Here is a 19,245-nt window from a genome sequence, read left to right on the forward strand (position 1 = left end):
TCTGAGTCTCTTCTGCCTGTCCCTTATTTTTATAGAATATTAGTAGATTGAAGCTTGCTTTTGAAAAAGCTTCTTCCTTGTAGTTCTCATAGTAAATCGACTGAATTTTATTAACCGTGATGTTGTGAGGTATGTCTTAAGTTTAAGTAGAATGAGGCAGTTGGCAAGTTATTTGCGTTTAAAAACTCTAAAGCAGATTCAGGTCATTCTCGTGAATTAACCTTGCTGCACCCGTGTTGCTGTGTGTCTTCCTCCACGTGCTGTGTATGGTCCCCGGGGCGGTAATTGAGGCTTCAGCCACCTCCCTTTACTGTCGTCGCATATGCTTCCCCCAAACTGCAGATTTTAAAGTTGAAAAGGCATTTCTTTCTTCGGATGGAAATGTCGTAGTTTTTTCTTCCACAGTTAAATGCTTAGCTGCAGATACAAGATTGGGAAGCAAAGTATATTAGCTAGACTAGATTGGTTCTCCTCCTTGTCTTTCTCATGGTTTAGAAGTAGTTTATTTTCCGTGGAGTTCTGCTTCCATCCCATGGGCAGAGAGAATTCTTTCAACTAGGAATAACACCTTCTGTTTTGCTCGTTATTTTCAGCTGTTTGGAAAGCCCTTACAGTGAGGCATTGAAAGAAGATTTAGGTAAACAGCTCCGTAGGAGGAGGGGGACCCACGGCTAGAGACAGTGCGTTTTGCTTTGGGCATTTTTGGGGTTTCTGTTGCTGAGAAGATAATGGAGCTATTGAGCAGTTGGAATTAGGGACCCGGAGCTCAGGAGTGTGTGGGGTGGGAGGGAAATGCTGCCTAAAGAGAGAGATTCTGGACAGGTGTGTTCAGCATCCTTCTACCTAACACGCCGGAGGGGCCCCGGCAGCCGTGTGTACAGCAGGACCCTGCAGAGGGGGCAAGGGAGGAAGGGGGTTGTACAGACCGAGGCCCCCAGGCCGTGCTCATCACAGTTTCTCCTTTCCTCCCCACCAGCCCCACTCTGATGTAGCCTTAGAGAACCAGTGATAGACGCACCCCGCGGAACCTCAGTGACAGACACACCCGCCCCACAGAACCTCAGTGGCACACACACATACACACACACACACACACACACACACAGAGTGCCAAGGAATCAGTTGGCAAGCGCTTCTTCAGTACCTATTCTGAATAAATCTCTCTTGAATTGGATGAAAGCCATGTGATGTTCAGTGCTTGAATCCTTGCAGTAGCCGTGACCGCTTTCCTTGTCGTCCCTGGTGTGGCGGCTCCGAAGGCAGTGAGGTTTTTCCTTGTTGCCCTGTGTGGGGTGGCTTTCCTTCCTTGTCTGTTGCCCTTGTTTAGAGGCACTTCTGCATCCTGAGTGACCTGGATCCCTCCAAATACAGTCCAGCCTGTGGGTCTTGATGTGTTAATATTGTTACGTGTCTGCCAACGTTGTCTCTGATGCTCTGGGCCTAGTAATTCACCCGTACTGCACGCCTGAGCTGCATGTGTAGCGTATAGATTAGTTCTTTTTTGTTTGTTGACAGCAGTGGTGCATAATCTGTCAGATTTTCAGCCTGGGCTGGGAGGACGGGCTGGAGGCACGGCTGTGGGGGCCTCTGAGCTCAGGGAGCCGACCGTGTGGTGGAGATGGGGCTGGGGGCCTGCTGGCTGCATGGGCTTCTGTCCCGCCGCCCGTTGGACTGGGGGCTCATTTGGGCCCAGAAGCTGGGGTCGTGCGGGGCTGCCGCGCGTGGTCCTCTCTAGGGTGGAGCCGTAAACCTGCCCTACGTCTTTATTTCAGAAAAGCCCGTGTCACCCAAATCTGGAGCCTTGAAGAGCCCTCCCAAAGGATTTGATACAACTGCCATTAACAAAAGCTATTACAACGTGGTGAGTAATCGCAAAACAGTTTTGAAGAATAACTTGTTTTTTTGAATGTCTCTAAAACTGAGCAGTGTAGAATGTAGGTAAACTGCCTAGAGAGGGAGGAAGGATATAAAAATCACGTATCGTCCGCCACACAGATACAACCACCGTCACTATTCTGCTCTGTTTCCTTCTGACCTCTACGTATTTCTGTAATACTCTTACAGTTTTGTATGAACGTGTGGAATAGTACCCTGTTCTGTTGCGTAACTGGGTGTTGTGATTATTTCCCCATGCGGTTACAGCTCTTCAACACTGGGATTCTAAAAGGTGCGTAATGTGATTTACAGGTTTTACGTGCGTCAGAGGCCATTATACGTCAGAGGCCATATACTCCATTGGGAGTAGACGGTCAGTTTTCCAGATCAATACAGTTTCTAGTTCATTTTGTATGTTAACGTAGTCTTTTCTGGGATTGATATGTGTATATATATCAAATAGCATGAAATTCGAGGAGAGTGTCTAGACATTGTACATAGTGAAGGCAAGGGTTTCAGAATCCTAAAATTTGCTGCATTTTGAAACTTGAGCAGTTTGTGAGCTTAAAAAGTACCTGTGGCATTAAATCTAATATCTAATCCAAACCTCCTTTTTCCTGAACCGTTCCATCTGCTGGAAATGGGAAATGATAGTCTAGATTTGGGTAGATGTTACATTGCCGGTGTGTATCTACCTGGTGTGATAAGCCAGCAGGGTGAACTTTCTAAACACGGCTGTTTTGAGTTCTGTGGGAAGCGTGCACTTACTTAGTTATTTCTTCCCCACTCCCAGTCGTCTTTACTTTCTCGATTGGAGATGTAAGTCTGCGCCACGAGACCTTTGAGGATCTGGAGTAGAGTAGCGCCTGCTGAGCCTCTCCTGGCAGCAGCCCTTTCATCACGAGCGTTGCGTCTCCGGTGCTCTTACGAAGAGATGGTGCAGAGTCGTGCAGACCTGAACCAGTGACCTGGGGCTGCGCGCTCAGCTCTCTCCTACGCATTTGCCCCCAAGTCTTGCAGCGCAAGTTGGCCTTGGGGGCCCTCGTTCATTTCTTAAGGATTTGTCGGGGGCTCGCTCTGCCAGGCCCTGCTATAGGCGTTGCTTACGCAGCGGTGAAGAGAATGGCAGGAACCCTCCCCGTCGGTGTTTCCTCTCACCACCTGCCCCCGATCCGTGGCCTCCTCTTTGCAGGACTTCACTTCTGTACCTCTTCTGCTGCCCGGTCTCCGTGCGCCAGGCCGCTGAGCGCACCCCTGGTGGCCCGTGGCCTCCCCTCTCCTCGTGTTGGTCACCTCCTTCCCTTGAATCTCTCCACCGTCTCGCTGGTCTGTCCCCGTTCTCGTTAGCGCTCTTCACTGGCCTCATCTGGACTCCGACCCCCGCTGGCAGAGCACACCTGCGTCCCGAGGGCTCAGGGCGCCTGCCTTTCCTGGCCGAGCTCTGCTCTCCAAACCCTCCTCCTTCGAATCTTTGTCTCTTCGGGGTTTGTTCCTGGGACGTGGCTCTGCCCACATGTTTGCTCTTCAGTGCGTGGAATGTGTTATGTGTGGGGTCCTGTGCCGCTTCAGCGTTTGTTAGGGGGAAAACTTTCAGCTTACGGAGCTGCCTTTTCTTCGTGCACGTTCTCAGGTGAGGCGTTGCTTTCTTTTCCGGGGGAGGCTGCAGCGAGCAGCGCACTCCTCATCCACAGTGACGTGCCACAGCGGGAGAGCCTCCTCTTCACTGGTGTGCGTCCAGATAACTGTATCAGAGGAAAGCAGCCGGTGCCGTGTGAGCTGGTGCCGGCAGCACTGCGCTGGCCTCCGGGGACCCTGCGTCCACTGGGTGTTGTGTAAAAGTAGGTAGCCGTGCTTTCCTGGAAAGCCTGGCGGGTTGCTTCCGTCGGCGCTGTGTGTCGTGCAGTCCTCTCTGGACTGAAACGCAACCGGTGCTGCCTTGGATTTCCTTCTTTAACTGCGCTTACACAGGGAGAAGAGCCTTTGTGTCACACGTGCTGCTGTCTTGGAGTCAGCCAACTCCTTCATTCTGCATGATGGGGAAACGCCTTGGCTTCAGAATCACATCCAAACGGTTGTTTACATAAAGCTCTATGAGTGAACAGCGCGTGTTAAAATTGCGGTCGTGACGGACATCGACGTATAGAGCTCGTGGGAACCATCTTTCGGCATATAGCACTCTCACTTTGCAGTGAACAGAACTGGTTAGTGACGAAGCCAGGAGTCAGTTTCAGCTTTCCTGAATTCCATATTTATAAATTATACAGAAAAGTAAAATGTGGGGCACAGTATGACACACAGAACAAATAGAATAGATAATGTGTTAAACTTTTCGCACTTCCTTGTGTAGTTTTGTTTTCACAGAAAACTGCAGAAGTACAGATATCTTTAACCCCACTGAGAGATAAGAACACTTTCTAGGAGGTGAGACCAGTGTGGGCTGATGATCTGTGAAAGATTTAGGTCTCCACTTGGGGTCAGTGGGGAGCACGGGAGAGCATTCTAGGTGGAGGCCCAAACACGTGGAGGTCAAGAGGCCGTGAGGAAGCTCCGCCATCATGTGATGGTCAAGATTGGGGAGCAGGAAGTGGCTCCTAGTGACTTATGGCCGTTCGTCACCTCTCTCTCCTCCCCTTCCGGGACCACGCCCCCCGCCCTGTGCACTGTTGGCAGACATGCTGGCCTTCTGCAGGTCTCTGAGGTGCTGTTCATTTTTCTTCATTCTTCCCTTCTGTTCTAGGGAGTTCTCTGTGTTTGCTAATTATTGCTTTTGCTAGCTCAAATCTGATCTTGAGCGCCTACCTTTCAATTCGTAATTTCCATTTGATTATTTTTATAGTTCAGTACAGACTGTATTTGAGTCATTGTTCTTATACTTTAAAAAATTCTTTAAGCATAGTTTTCTTTAGTTCTTTGGACACTTTGTTAAACAGGACTTTTATTATTTTAGGGCAGTTTTAAATTGACGGTAGACTTGAGAGGGAGCTAGACTACCCACGTACCCTCTTCCTCCCACCCCGCCACACACACACACACACACACACACACACACACACACACACACACACACACACACACACACACACACACACACACACACACACACACACACACGCCTCATTACCAGCATCACTCACCAGATGGGACATTGTTCACCGAGGATGGACCTGCACTGACACACACACTCATCCAGACTCCCCAGTTTACTTTAACGTTCACTCTCTGTACACGTGTGTATTCATCATTACAATGTCAAGTATGTCACTGCCCTAAAAATCCTCTGTGCTTTGTGGCTTCTTTCCTCCCCACCCTAACCCCTACCCCTGGCAACCACTAATCATCTTACTGCCTTAGAGTTGGAATCATCCAGATTGTCGACTTTTCTCTGATATTTATTTTGGGTACCTGGTTGAGCTCCTAGAGGTAAATTTCCTGATACTGGGGGTACGGGTCCCCCGTGACTGTGTCCCCCCCAGGGTTTATAGCTCAGGCTGGTCTGCACTGAGCCTCTAGCACGTCATCAACTACAGCCCAGGTCTTCCCACCCCAGCGTCTCTGCTCCAGGCAGTGCGACATCTTGGGGGCAGTAGCCTTGTGTCCCCTCCCCTTATGGACTCGAGAAGAGTTGTCGATTTTCAGTCTGTTCAGCTTTTTACTTGTTGTTAGGGTGGAGTGACGACTTCCACGTTCCTCACGTGCAGAACCAGGAACTGTTCTCAAAAGTAATATGGCAGCTGTTCATGGAATTCTACAAACACTGAAGCCCTTTAATGTGGTAGTTCTGCTGCTTGAAGTCCACCCCAGAAAAATCACCTGAGAGGCGTTCAGAGATGCTTGTTCAAGGGTGTTTTCGTAGGGTGCTTTGTTACAACAATAAACTGCAAGCAACCTAAATATGTAGCAGTACAAGAATGGTTAAGACACCAGCAGTACATCCATCTATAAATCTTAAAAATGCACTTGAAGCTTTAAAAAATGTCAAATATTCATTTTAGGTGCAGTAAGCAGAACATAAAATTACCTAGATAATGTGATGTGATTATGTAAAAACGTTGTCCCTGCAAGTAGAAGGAAGTGTGCCAGACAGTGTGGCAGAATCCCATTACTTGATGATGCAAGTAATAGAGATGTTTGGAGGATTACTTTGGCACCAGAGCCCAGACTGTGCTGGAAATGTCAGCAGGGCGTTAGAGACCTCAGGTGGGGGAGTCCGGGCCTCAGACACAGAGAGTCATGATGGAAGAAAAAACCCATAGCTTTGCTTTAAGTAAAGAGTTGATTAGTTTTTGTGACAAAGCCAGCCAGCACTGTTAACTTTGTTTTCTAATGTGAAGGTGTTTGAGGTCAGTCTGTCTTCAGGTTTAGGTCAGTGAATGGTCCGGAGAGCCCTTGTTTAGGTTCTGAGGGGAGGGGTGCTCCGGCTTTGTGTGTAGTGTTTGGGTGTCCTCTTGGGGGGCTGGCCTGGCAGAAGCCCCCCAGCTGCTCACGCAGTCATGTGTTTGTAAAAGGACGTTGGAAATGCTGGCCTTGGCCTTGTAGTGTTGTTGCGAGGATTAGCAGTGGGCCTTAAGGTGCCTGGTGAAATGCTGGCCCTTAAGAGGTTTTCACGGTTGTTAGGAAGAGCGTTTAGAAGCACTGGGGGCATTAGGCCCATTTGCCAACAAGCATCCCATTTGAGAATTAATTACCTGGGAGGGCTGGAGTCAAGGGCGACAGGATCATACAGTGAAAGGGAACATGTTTGTCACCTGCCCGAGCTTGATGGGTTTGACAGTGAAAGGAGTTGACTGCACCTACGGCCTGGTAGCAGACGCCTTTTCTGGTGGAGATCAGAGAAAGTCCTTCTCTTCTAGAAGCTAGATGCCACCCCCAGAGGGAGTGAACGGTCTTTTGACACCCCTTTTAGGGGATGTCACCGGTAGAGAACGAGGTTTCTTAAATATGTCCATCTGGGAAGATATGGGTCCTTATGGCCTTCCGTGTCCTGTGATGCACTGTGGCTTTATTTTCCAGGGTTACGTCGGTACTCCTTATCTGTGGACAGCAAATGAGGCATGGTTTGCTTCTACTCCCCGGAGTACAATGAAAGGGCAAGGTAGCTTTGTCTTTGAAAGATTGCAAGTATAATAGGTAGCAATCAATGGTTTTAATAAATGTTCAGAATAGACGTGCATCTTGCGTAAAATGCGGTAGGAAACCTCCACGGACCTTTCAGGTGCTCCAGAGCGAATCTGTGCCCGTCCGTCCCCTTGGCTCCTGGAGTTGCCTGGAGCCTCTGCCTGGTGGCCGGAGGTTGGCCTAGAGCCACACTGACCTCAGGCACTGCTTTGGCTTCTTTTATCCTTTATGGTCCCTTTACCTCGCCCACCTTAGCCAAGACTGCTTCTCAGTCCTGACGTCTGGTGTCTCCGCCCGGGGCCTGTACGAGGCTCAGGCCCATTATGGCTCTCACCCGGGACAGGGCAGCTCAGCTCTCTGCGCTCTCTGAGGAGCTGCGCCCTCCTCTCCTGTATCCCACCCACATTCATACCGACGACGGCGAGGGGCCTGCTGGCGTCTGTGACAAATTCTGCTCCCACTGTTTTTATGTAATTTCCTTGTTTTATATAGATGGAGATTTCCCGCTGGTAGCAGGAGCTGGGTAGAGTAGCAGCTGAGGCTTGGCCTGTGAATGAAGAAAGAGTTGAGCTGTTCAGTCGTGGGAAAGGCCGTCTTGTGAACTAGTCACGTCCTGAAGAATGGAGTCACGTGACGGAGCTCCAAGTAGGACTTTCGCGGGTTTGGGCTGGAAGGCAGAGTCCGAGGAGGTTTGTAAGATGCCTCCTACCTGAAGTCAGGGAGTGGACTCAGTATCTGTCACAGACCAGTAAGGGCCCTTTGGTGAAGACATGGCAGAGCTGGGACTCACGCCCGGGTCTGCTGGCTCCCAGGGCCAGCCCCTGGCCGGCACAGACCAGAGCGGCCCTGCAGCTTCTGCTGGAGCTCTTGCGTAGTAAACCTTCAGCATTTGGAAGAAATACATCCCAAGACCTCATGAATTCCCAAGTTTAGAAACACGGAAATAACGTAACTCCTTCTAAAAGGCACAGTGACATACACATTTTGCGTGCCCCGCCCCCCAGACTCCTTCTGCACGTTAATGTCGTGAAGTGCTAAGAGCACGCAGAAATCGGCACGCTGCGTTACATCAGTGGCTGCCAGTGGGGGTGCGGAGTGGGCTGCAGCCCTGTCCTCATGCCTCTGGCTCTGCGGGCAGGCAGGGCTGCAGGCACAGGCTGCCCTGCCTGGCCTTCCTTCCTCTCCTTTCCCTCGGGGCGGGTAGCTATGAGCCGCTCAAGTCCTCTCTTACTTTTTGAAACTTTAACCCCTAAAATACAGTTTAAATAGACCAGGCTGAAAGGAAACGTGCGATGGTTATTTTTCCTTGTGGTTCATGGGGCTAGTTCGGTGGGTGGGAGAGGGGTAAGAATAGCTGTGCCGTTCTTGAGTGTTTCCTACTGTGTTTCTGAATCAGGCTCATGGTTTTGAAATTGGGTTTTAGTTTGCGATGATAATCTTTTATTGTATCTGGATCAGATGACTTAATGTTACTGTTTATTTCTCACACGTAAATCAGTTATTTATTTATTTATTTATTTATTTATTTATTTATTTATTTTTTTGTGGTACGCGGGCCTCTCACCGCTGTGGCCTCTCCTGTTGCGGAGCACAGGCTCCGGACACGCAGGCTCAGCGGCCATGGCTCACAGGCCCAGCCGCTCCGCGGCATGTGGAATCTTCCCGGACCGGGGCACGAACCCGTGTCCCCTGCATCGGCAGGCGGACTCTCAACCACTGCGCCACCAGGGAAGCCCAGTTATTTATTTTTAAAGGACTATCAATGACACATAAAATAGAACATACGGCAGCTACCAAAATTTGCAGTGGAAGTTGTGACTCATTTGTAAAATGGGCGCTGCTCTACGCTCCTTCGCCGGCAATAATGAAGTGAGTTTCTGTGGTCTGCAGGGTAATGAGTTGGTCCTTTGTTTTGCTTTGCTGTAACGGCTGACAGTTCAGGGATTGTCTGTGTGGCTTGCCCAATGTCGTCCTCCTGTGTGGCACCATTGTTTGACCCGACTGTGCTCTCCACGCCTCCCGCCTCGGGGAGAGCTTGTGTCGGCTGGGCTCAGCCCGGCTGTTCCTCACGGTGCCGAGTAAAGGCTGCTCTTCCTGTGAAAGCTGCTCGCGTTCTCTGGACCAGCCTTTGTGTGATGGAGCTGTGGCAGCCGGGCTGTGAGGTCTCATGGGGTCCTGCAGCAGCCAGAGTGTGCAGAAGTCAAGAAGGGGGAGACAGGTGATGGCCGGAGCACACAGGCGTGCCGCCGACCTCGGGGAGGGACGTGTCGCCTCCTGGCAGCGTGGACGGTCGGCGCCAGCATGCCTCACTTAGCAAGTCTTGGTCGTGTGTTTGTGAGAAGCTAAGTGTAACTTGGATGGTTTGGGTGGGATTACTATAGAGCTTGACTTGAGCACTTATTTGGAGATCATGTTTACAACTAGTAGTTGAAATTTACCAACTTAACTGTCACAATCGCTGCAGTCTTTTCTTTGGCATTGCTTCTGGTACATTCTCTGGGAAGCTTTTGTATCTGCTTGCTCTGCTTCATGCTGCGATGGAAGAAATGCCGTTTTCTTCTTCTCCTCGTGCCCGTGCGCCTGATGTTGCCACGCAGGGATTCTCCTCTTCCCTCGCACAGGAGCTGTTTTTCTGTTTTAGAAGACAGGTGTAGAGGTTTCCGAGCACGTCCTAAGCAGTGCTGCTAACAGTTCCTAACAGTTGTAACTGAGACATGAAATCATAGTTTAGTGTTCACTTTCACATCCAGAAAGGGCTTTTTGTCTCGCGCACCTGTGACAGATTTAACTTTCATTGTTTTAGCTCAGGGACTCATTACGCTCGGCTTGTTTGCTTCACGTCATTTTGCAGGATACAGTGTGGATTAAAGTGTATGCTGTGGGCATGCAGTGGCAGGGCCACACTGTTCTCTCTGTTCTCCAGTCTTTGGACCCTTGGGTCCACTGAGTATTTCTTTGAGGGGAGGCGTTGTAACTGTAAGATCAGCACCCACATTTCCCCGCAAAGGGAGGGTCTCCTGGAGAAACCCCTCCTCCTCCGCCCGCTCCACCAGGCATCTGTGAATAGGTCCATTCAGGGGCGAAACCAGAGCTGAGAGTCAGTGAAAGAGCCTGATTCTCTTCATCTTACATAGTGTAGTATGTGAGTTATCTAATCAGGGTTGCATTTACTCATGAATGACTGTACTCTCCTCGAGAATGCAGAAGACAGCAGTGAGCAGAATAATAACCCGTGTTGCTTGTATTAGTGTTGAAATCTAAATCTAGCTTAATGATTACTTTTTCCTTTAATGTTTAGACATGCATTTTGATTATCAGAAATCGTGGGAGAAAACCGAGCGTGTTTGATACCTTTATTCTGTATAATTTCTTTTGCAGGATTAATTTAGGCTGATGTGTCAGTTTTGGAAGACGGACAGCACATTTTAGCGCATGCAGTAGATCCTCAGAAAGTATACATAGTATGATTTTCTGACTGAGGAAGATGCTGGCTCTCTAGCAGAGCAGGATGGAAACCATAGCTGAGGAAAGGATCTTACTTGCTTCCACTGCAGCCCTTAGCCTGTGGCTGGAGAAGGCAGCGTGGGGCAGTGCAGGGTCAGCTGAAGGCTCACATCCTGGCTCTGGATAAGTTACTTAACCTCTCTCTGCTTTTACTCTTTCCCTCTGTAAAAGGAAGGTTTTTGCGAGGATTGGAGATACTATGGGTAGGGCACCTTCGTGCCCAGAGTGTAGCGTGCATCAGGAGTTAGTAGAAGGCCACCTTTGCACCTGGGCTCCATCAGGCTCCACCTGCAGACCCGGAGCCGTCCCGCCCTGCCCAGGGAGGAGAGTTGCTCTCGGCGATTGCTGATGGAAAGGGGCACGTGTTTTAGTTCAGCTGTTTTGTACTTGTGTTTATGTTTTTAAGAGTTGTTAACTGATTTTGGCTATATTTGCTGTAGGGTATCAGGAAACATTTTTATGTTAAGGTTGATTTATAATTATCCTCCTATCTTTAAATACAATAGTGGCTATATAAAGGTTGCTTTACACTGGTAGACCTTTAATTTTTAATGTTTATAGGATGATCTGAGTTGATCATCTTCTCTAATGAAAGTCTGAGGTTCCCAGAAATGGACTGAGATTTACTAGACGCCGTATAAAGGGTAAACTTCATGTTATTTTTAGTTGATAGACTTTCCATATGTCAAAATGCATAGATTTTAAGAATACAGGTCAGTGAGCTTTGATAGGTATATGTATCTGTGTCACAGCTACCCAAACCATGATGTAGAACTTGTCCATTACTCCAGAAATTTATCTCATGCCCCTTTCCGCTTTGTCACCTCCTCCCACCCCCGACTTTTGATTTCTGCCATCATAGGTTAGTTTTGCCTGTGCTTGGACTTACCGTAGATGGACTGTGCGGAACGTCCTTGTTGTGAATGGCTTCTTTTGCACAACACAGTGTTGTAGAGAGTCATCCACGCATCCACGCTGTTGCGAGTATCAGTGAGTCCTTCTTTTTTTCTAAACGGACTCTGCATTACTTATCTGATGATGAATTCATTCTGGCCTCATTCTAGGTATACCTGTGTCAAATGTGCTTGGCGGTGAGATGAAGTCAGTTGTGTAGCCTTGGTAACAGTTCATTACATGGATTTAGTAGTTAATCACAGGGAGTGACTGATGATATTAAACAAGTTAGTATTACATAGAAGCAACAATGTGAATTGAACAAGGTGATGAACTTGCCAATGCTTAGACATCTTAATGTCAAATAATATTTATTCATCATTTGTTGTAGGTGCTACAGAATATTTTGGAAACAGAAAATGAATATTCTAAAGAACTTCAGACTGTGCTTTCAACCTATCTGCGGCCACTGCAGACCACTGAGAAGTAAGTTAGATACTTGTGCCAAGCGTGAAAGAGTCGTCACCTTGGCTGTTCCTTCGTATTTTCAGAGAACAGAGGCTGAGCTACTGGAACAGAATGAGCAGCAGTTTCCTATAGACATGAGCACTTTTGTTTATTAGACTTTTAATAGGGTGCTGGGCTGGGAGAGGAGAGGAATGTAAGTAAAACTGCTCACTTATTTCTCCTGTTGTTTTCTCGGCTCTAGGTTAAGTTCAGCAAACACTTCATATTTAATGGGAAATCTAGAAGAAATATGTTCTTTCCAGCAAATGCTTGTACAGTCTTTAGAAGAATGTACCAAGTAAGTAAGATGCTAAAAATTGCAAAATTCAGGTTGATACAAATGGCATTTAAAGGATCAGGTTTAGCATAATTTTAGAATTCACATTTCTAAAGGTGGAAACTAGGTTATTTTATTTATTTAGTTTTTTGATGTGGACCATTTTTAATGTCTTGATTGAATTTGTTACAATATTGCTTCTGTTTTATGTTTTGGTTTTTTTTTTTTTTTTTGGCCGCGAGGCATGTGGGATCTTAGCTCCCTGACCAGGGATTGAACCTGCACCCCCTGCATTGGAAGGCAAAGTCTTAACCACTGACTGCGCCTGGGAAGTCTCTGGAAACTAGGTTATTTTGAATCCTTGGGGTATATCAACTTTTATAGTAAAAGCTGTGTTTTAGACTATTTTCACAGGAGGGATCTACTGACTATTCAGAAAAAGAAGAAAGGCTTCCCCTGAGTGGTGATTCTTTGGCTTGGGGCCAGCGGGGTCGGGGAAGCAGGGCTGAAGAACCTGAAGAGGGAGAGAGCACGGTGTGTAGCAGGGCCTGGGGTGCGCATGGCTTCGTGCCTTACGTGCCACCGTGTGGGCGGCCACGTTGCTCCCATGCCCTCCCTGGGGACCACCCTCCCAGCACCTTCATGTGTCCAGCAGCCCGGAAGCCCCGGGGCCCCGGCGTTCGGGGGTTTTACGGCAGTCTCGTTGCAGAGCTGAGACTGATTAAATACATCGGTGGCCGCTGGCGATCCTCCCAGTCTCAGGCCCCTCTACCCTCCGTGGAGGTCTGGGGTGGGCTGAAGTCCCCACCCTCCAATCACGTGGTGGGTTCCCCCGGCAGGCCCCCCCCCATCCTGAAGCCGTCTGGGGGATCAGCCCAAGCCCCGGTGTGGTTAAAGGGGCGCGGTATGGGTAACAGAAGATGCTCCTGGCACTCAGGAAATGACAGGGGTTTTAGGAGCTCTGTGCCAGGAATGGGAGCCAAGCCCAAATGTGGGATTAGAGTTCTAGAAGGGGAGAGATACCGGAGGGGGGAGTGGGCTGCGGTTGAAGCCATGAGGCAGGAGGGGAGCCTCAGGGCAGGGCTGGGCCGCCTCGCCCTCAGGCACCTTGTAGGATGATTTTCAAAGAGTAGTTAGAAACCCTTCCTGTTAGTAAAATTGACTTCTCTTTTGTAAAAGTTACTTTAGACGGAATGTCTCCACGGTTGGGTTTTCTAGGATCGAGCGTGTTCCCCGAGGTCCCTGCAGCTTGTGCCAGCCGCCCTTGTCGGGGTGGTCCAGCCTGTCTCATCACTTACTTGTGTGCTCATTCATTCGTTCGTTCATGCATTTGCTAGTTCTCCTGTTCCCCCTCCCTCACGGGTCACCCCACGCCCAGAGCTCTTGTAGCTGGTATTCTCTTTCCAGGCGTTCTTCTGGCCTGAAAGGAGTTCTCTTTCTTGTGGTAGCGTCTGCCCTGCCCTTGTGCTGACACTGCCCTGGCGCAGGCCGGCCTCGTCCTCCCTGTGTCCTGCACGGACTCCTGACCAGGCCTCGACCTCCAGGTGGCCCCTGCGTGTCCATTTCTCCCCCAGCCTCCGGTCAGAGCTCTGCTCAGGAGCTTCGGGTGGCGCCCGGTTACTCATGTGTTGCTTCACAGCTGCGTTTTACAGACTGGCCTTCGAGGTGCTTGTACAGGCCGCCTCGTGGGGGGAGAGCTAAGTTAGGAGATGAGCTCCCGCGTGGTGGCAGTCTGACGGGGTCCCTCCCCGAGGGGCTCCCGCCCGTCTCTCCCGCTCCTTCCCCGCCTTGTGCCGGCCTCTGTCACTGCCCGCCACCCTTGGGGCGGGGAGCAGGGCTGCTGAGAGGTGACCCCCCACCCAGCCCTGCCTGCTGTCCCCTCCGTTTGGATCCACTTCCTCCCGCTGTTCGTCTTACTGAAACCCCGCTGGTTCCTTCAGCCCAGTGGACGCAGTCAGTCCCAGTCCCAGCCTGCCCCTCTCCCCGCGTTTCTTCACCTGCACGTTGCGCCTTGTTTACTGCAGACCCCTCTTTAGCGTATTGTAGGCTGAGCGCCCGTCAGTTCTCATGTGTTGCAGGCCTTCGGCTTGTAGAAGAAAGTATTTAATAAGCATGTAGTGTAATTGCTGTTGGTTAAATACACATTGTGTACTGATTTTGTTCAAAAGTTAATTATAAAGTGTATCTTACGATATAAATAAATTCGTTTTTATAACGGACCATTACTGTAACATTTTCACAGTAAAATAGTATTTGTTTTAGATTATTATCAAAATACAAATTTGAACGAGAGGATGTAGTTCATTTTGTTTGAAAGCTGTTTTTTTGAACCATCCAAATAATAGCAGGCATGGGTGACCCAGAGATCACATTCGACTCTGTAGCATGGACGGGCTCAGATGCAGAGCGCGGGTCTGGCTTTGCCTGGGCCGCGTCCTTATTAAAGAGCAGAGCGCAGGGCTTGGGCCTATTTGGAGGCGATTTGGGGTTGATGGCGCACTGACCCAGGTGATTCCGATCATGGGAATCTCCTCTGACCTCAGTGGCGGAGTCTCCACGGAGGACTCAGCGTCAGAAGCTGACCTTCTGCCCCTGGCCCGCCATGCTGTCACCTGGGAGGCCCCTGAGTAGCTCTTGCCGTAATTTCCTTACTTGTTGAGACTGCAAGCTTCCATAGAAACGTGATTTCAAAGCACATGTCCAGCACTAGAACCTTAAGAGTCTAGGGAATTCAGAAAGTGAGGCAGACCAGTGGCGTGTGCGTGTGCGGGGACTCGGGCAGATGGCCCGGGGCGGGGAGCCTGAGGGAGCTGCTGGCTGGTGGGAAGGGACTCCTCCCGCCAGAGCCTCAGATGCTGCCCCTTCCCGGGGCTCTGGCACCCTTAGGGTCGTCCACGTTTAGAGTTTGGGGTTCAGCAGGAGAGGACTTGCCGGGGGCTGCCGGCGGCCCCTGAGGCTCCTGCGAGTGGGCGCTTGTGGCCACTCGTGTAGACACCTCTCTGGATGCTGTCTGCGAACTGCGTGCTGAGGCTCACCTGAGGCTCACCTGGCGCGCAGCCGTGCCGTCGTGCTGATCTTCGTGTCCCCTTGGAAATCGGTGGTTACCGGACTGTGAACCCCCTGTCTGTCCAACTGGCATTACCGGCAGGAGTAAATGTGCTCTGGGGGGGGAAATGGTGTAGCAGTTCTGATTTCTCCGGTTTTTCCTGGGATTCATTCCTTTTTACTCTAGGGAAGGAGAAAGGCCCTTGGCTATCCCCTCTTGCTACAGAGACTATTGGCTGGACTGTTTGTGTCACCCCGCCTCTTATTATCAGACCATTGATAACGCCTCACCTGTTATCAGATCCTCGGTTGATAACACCCCCCTTATCAGACCACTGATTGGTAACAACCACCTGTTATCAGGCCATTAGTAACATCCCTCCTGTCATCAGGTCAGTGGTAAAACCATACTTATCAGACCACTGCTGACCCCGTACCCATGGTCAGAGCTGGGCGTTGGGCCACCAGGAGGCTGCAGGTAGATGCGGCTGACAAGCAGCCCTGTGGCCTCCACAGCCATTGGGGGCCCTGCCTACACGTTGTCATGCTCTAAAAACCACCTCTAGAAGCACAAGAGAGAACCACAGTGAAGATCCTCTGTTTCAGTTCTTAAGTCATATTCCACATTGATGGTCTTTGTGAGTTTTGTGTGCCCCGTTATTTCAGTGCTCTAGGCGGTGTTACGTGTGAGGCGTGTTGGCACAAGACCTGGGCTCCGTGTTAGGACTGCCCATGTAACCTTTCTGAGCTCTGTCTGCTGGTGCCTTCTGGCGAGCTGATGGATTATGAGGGCTCTATAAACTGATGGGGGGCAAGTGTAGTGAATTCCTGCAGAACTGGTCCAAGAGAGGTCATAAAACTCTAGGACCAAGGCTCAACAGGTCAAAAGAAAGAAAGAAAAAGGAAGGAAGGAAAGAAAAGAGAAAGAAAACCTTGTATAGTGAAGTCATTGTCCGTATATAATCCATGGACATGTAAGAAATGAAAGTCCCTAGACCTAGATTTTAACTACATTCTCCTTTGAGTGCATCGGGGCTGTGGTGTTGGACCAGGTGGGAAGTGACGTCACGACAGCGTGTAGCCCAGTGCTGAGCAGTGTGTATGCCGTTGCAGTAACTCCATCATGTAGATAGTGCATCTCTCGTCTTCCTGTGCCCTGTCTGCGGCAGTGTTCTGTTTTTGTTGGCCAAACTCTGACGTCCCATCATTGCCGTTGCTTTCAGTCCCCTCAGCTGGGCAGTCGGGGTTCCCTGCTGGATTTCTGGTTGTAGAAGCCAGCCTCCTCCTGTTTCACTGTGTCTGAGTATGACCATCGCCTGCTCAAATGCAGTGTGTCATAGTCTCGATAGATGTGTCTTAGGTGCCTGGACCCTGGTAGCAAGCAGGTAGCCTCAGTGTGTCTTTGAGGAAGGCGTGCTTGGCTGCGTGTGATGCCTGGTCCTTGGTGACTTGGAAAGGACGCCAGTCTTTTTCCCTCTCCTGGAGGTGTGTACTGTCCTCCTCTGAGCGCTGCTGCAGTTTGCGTCTCAGAAAATTGAGACACCATCTCTGTCTTATAGTCAGTTCATTTTTGAACTTGTTTTGTATTCCCCTAAAAGACTGCAGTCACTTTTTAGGTAGAGATCATTTCTTTCTCTGTTTTTAATCTGTTCGCAGTGCCTGAATGAATGGTTGAAGTTAATTTGTTGAGTCAGTGACTGTTTCTCCTGCAGATACACGGAACTGTGACTAATCCCTGAAGGCTATTAAAACCCACTTAAAAACCCACTTAGGGCTAAGTTCACACTGGAGAAGAGTCTGCTAAAAGTGCAGGTGCTAGCTAACTGTGGCTTCAGGTCTGAGTCAATGAACTGAGCAGTGAAACTCGCAAGAAGCAGCACACGCCCGGTCAGGGTTAGGCCGCTGCGTTAGGGAAATGCTGTTGACAGCTGGCCCGTCCTCTCCCAGGATTAAGGTGCCTTTCCTGCTCTGGACGCGTCTTTTTCCCACGTCAGTGACGATGATGATGATTGCCTGTAGGTTTCATTGGCATGCTTGTCTCTCTGCCTACCACTGATTCTCTCCAGCCTTTGCCCAAAGGGAAAGAGGGCTGTTGTATTTTCTCATCTGCCTGTCGTGATGCTCCTTCAGTAGAAAACCTTACCGACCAAGTAACCACATTATATTTCTCCTTATTTTACACACAATTTAAGGCTTCATGACATTATTTTTCTCACTGCCCAAGGAATCCTGGACTTGTGCACAGGTCCTGGCATCTGGACGCTGGAGAAAAGGACGGGCTTGGTTGGCTGCTTTATGGCAGAGCGGCTTCCAAGGCAGGTCTCTCCCCCCGCTGGCTCGTGTTCAGAGCACATACAGTCTGGGACTCGTGTGTGTCGTTTCTGTGGGGTGGTGCACAGGCCCTCCTCCCGCATGGTTCCCACGTCCACCACTGTCTGTGGCACTCAGGATGGTTCCCTTGTGCCTCTCCTCTCCAGGATGCCTGAAGCTCAGCAGAGAGTCGGAGGCTGCTTTCTAAACCTGATGCCGCAGATGAAGACCTTGTACCTTGCGTATTGTGCCAACCACCCGTCTGCAGTGAGCGTCCTCACGGAGCACAGGTGCGCCTCCGGGACTTGCTTCCCCGAGCGGGGAGTGGCGTCATGGGGTCCCCCCGGAGCAGCTCGTTTCTGTCAGATATTACGTGCAGTGCAGTGCGAACATTCACGCGTTTATTCAAAGATGATCATTTTAATTACCCTCGGAATTAGTGCCTGAGAAGTACTGGTTGGGAGTCTTTGAAATCCTGCTTAGTGCTTTTATAATAGAAAAGGATGTGTTTTGAAGTCTCCCCTTCAGCTCATACCCTTTGGACAGTGGGTTGGAGGAGCTGGTAAGTGTTCTGGAATGTGGCTGCAGGCTGTCCCTGTCCGGGCTGCTGGAATGGCGTTCCTCAGCGCGTAAACACCAGACCACGTGAGACAGAAGTACGCTTGCTGTAGGACTAAATGTGCATTTACAGTGAGGCCTGGATTTCTTAGGAAAACGTGAAGCTGGGGACCGTTAGCTTTAGCTTTTCACCCCGAAGCAGCGGTGAAACAAGTGAGACAGTGGACAGATTGACTTCCTGCTTGTTTGGTGAGACAAGGCCGTACCTGTGTCCTGGAGGAGGGCTGGGCACCCTGGGCTGCGGCGAGGACCACGGGCTCGGCCTGCAGACGGAGTGGGTGGTGAGGCTGTTTCTGCTCCCAGAAGGACACACGTTTGTATTAAGTGTTTTAGAAAATATTTATGGTTTCTTCTGAAAACGGCAGTTCAGCCATAAATAGCAGTTCAGTCATTGTTTAACCCGTAAGTGAAGAAATTGTGTTAGTCGCATCAGGGTAAACGCCACTGTGCTTGTGATTTAAATATTTAACCTCAGCTCACTCCTAAGTATTTCGGTTGAAAGCTTAGAAACTGTGCTGGGAAGCAGGCATTGCTGAGATTGAGCTGAGGTGGCAGCGTAGCATCCCTGTGTGTGCGCCTGGGTTGTGTGGGCCTGGTGGCAGGGCCTCTGGGTCCGTCAGACCTGGTTTGAGCCCTCACTGCCTCTCTGAAGCAGATGGGTCTCAGGAGGTCACCCCTCTTCTCTGAGAGCGCTGGCCATAGGGTACTGTAGGCGTGAAGCAGAACATGTAAACTGTCAGGACTGAGCATGATGAAGGCTCAATAATGCGATGAAGGCTCAATAATGCGAACTGCTTTATTGTCTTATCTGGACTCTGGGTGTTTACTGCTTCTCCGTGTGCTTAAATACTGAACCTCCATTTGTAGTAAAGCATTTCCAGTTCTGCAGCGAAGCACGCAGTCTTCGACACGGTGATGGAAAGAAGAGAGATTAGGATACACGGCGACCACAGAAATGAAAAACCCGTCGGGTCTTCTTCTTCCTCACGCTTCTGGGAGCGTGGGCAGTGTTAGCACGTACCTTCCTAGTTAAACCGTGAAGCATGGATGCAGTTACATGCTCCGGCATCCACTCCTGAGAACGACAAGTTAAATGGAAT

At 49.9% G+C, this 19,245-nt stretch overlaps 1 protein-coding gene across 4 annotated transcripts in view; it reads left to right on the forward strand.

The window, feature by feature from the left end:
- Positions 1 to 19,245, forward strand: part of ARHGEF7 (Rho guanine nucleotide exchange factor 7) — a 127,053-nt gene that overhangs the window by 74,215 nt on the left and 33,593 nt on the right. For 3 of the 4 annotated variants that reach the window (XM_030856724.2, XM_030856721.3, XM_060288120.1), the window contains 4 exons: positions 1,773 to 1,861; positions 11,780 to 11,874; positions 12,098 to 12,193; positions 17,695 to 17,817. In XM_030856724.2, the coding sequence (XP_030712584.1) occupies positions 1,773 to 1,861; positions 11,780 to 11,874; positions 12,098 to 12,193; positions 17,695 to 17,817 (403 nt within the window). Of the gene's footprint in view, positions 1 to 1,772; positions 1,862 to 9,071; positions 9,209 to 11,779; positions 11,875 to 12,097; positions 12,194 to 17,694; positions 17,818 to 19,245 lie in introns of those variants that run through there. The other variant, XM_030856735.3, reaches the window with a different exon arrangement.

The sequence above is a fragment of the Globicephala melas genome, chromosome 18 (genome assembly GCF_963455315.2).
Source record: "Globicephala melas chromosome 18, mGloMel1.2, whole genome shotgun sequence".
Taxonomy (NCBI): Eukaryota; Metazoa; Chordata; class Mammalia; order Artiodactyla; family Delphinidae; genus Globicephala; species Globicephala melas.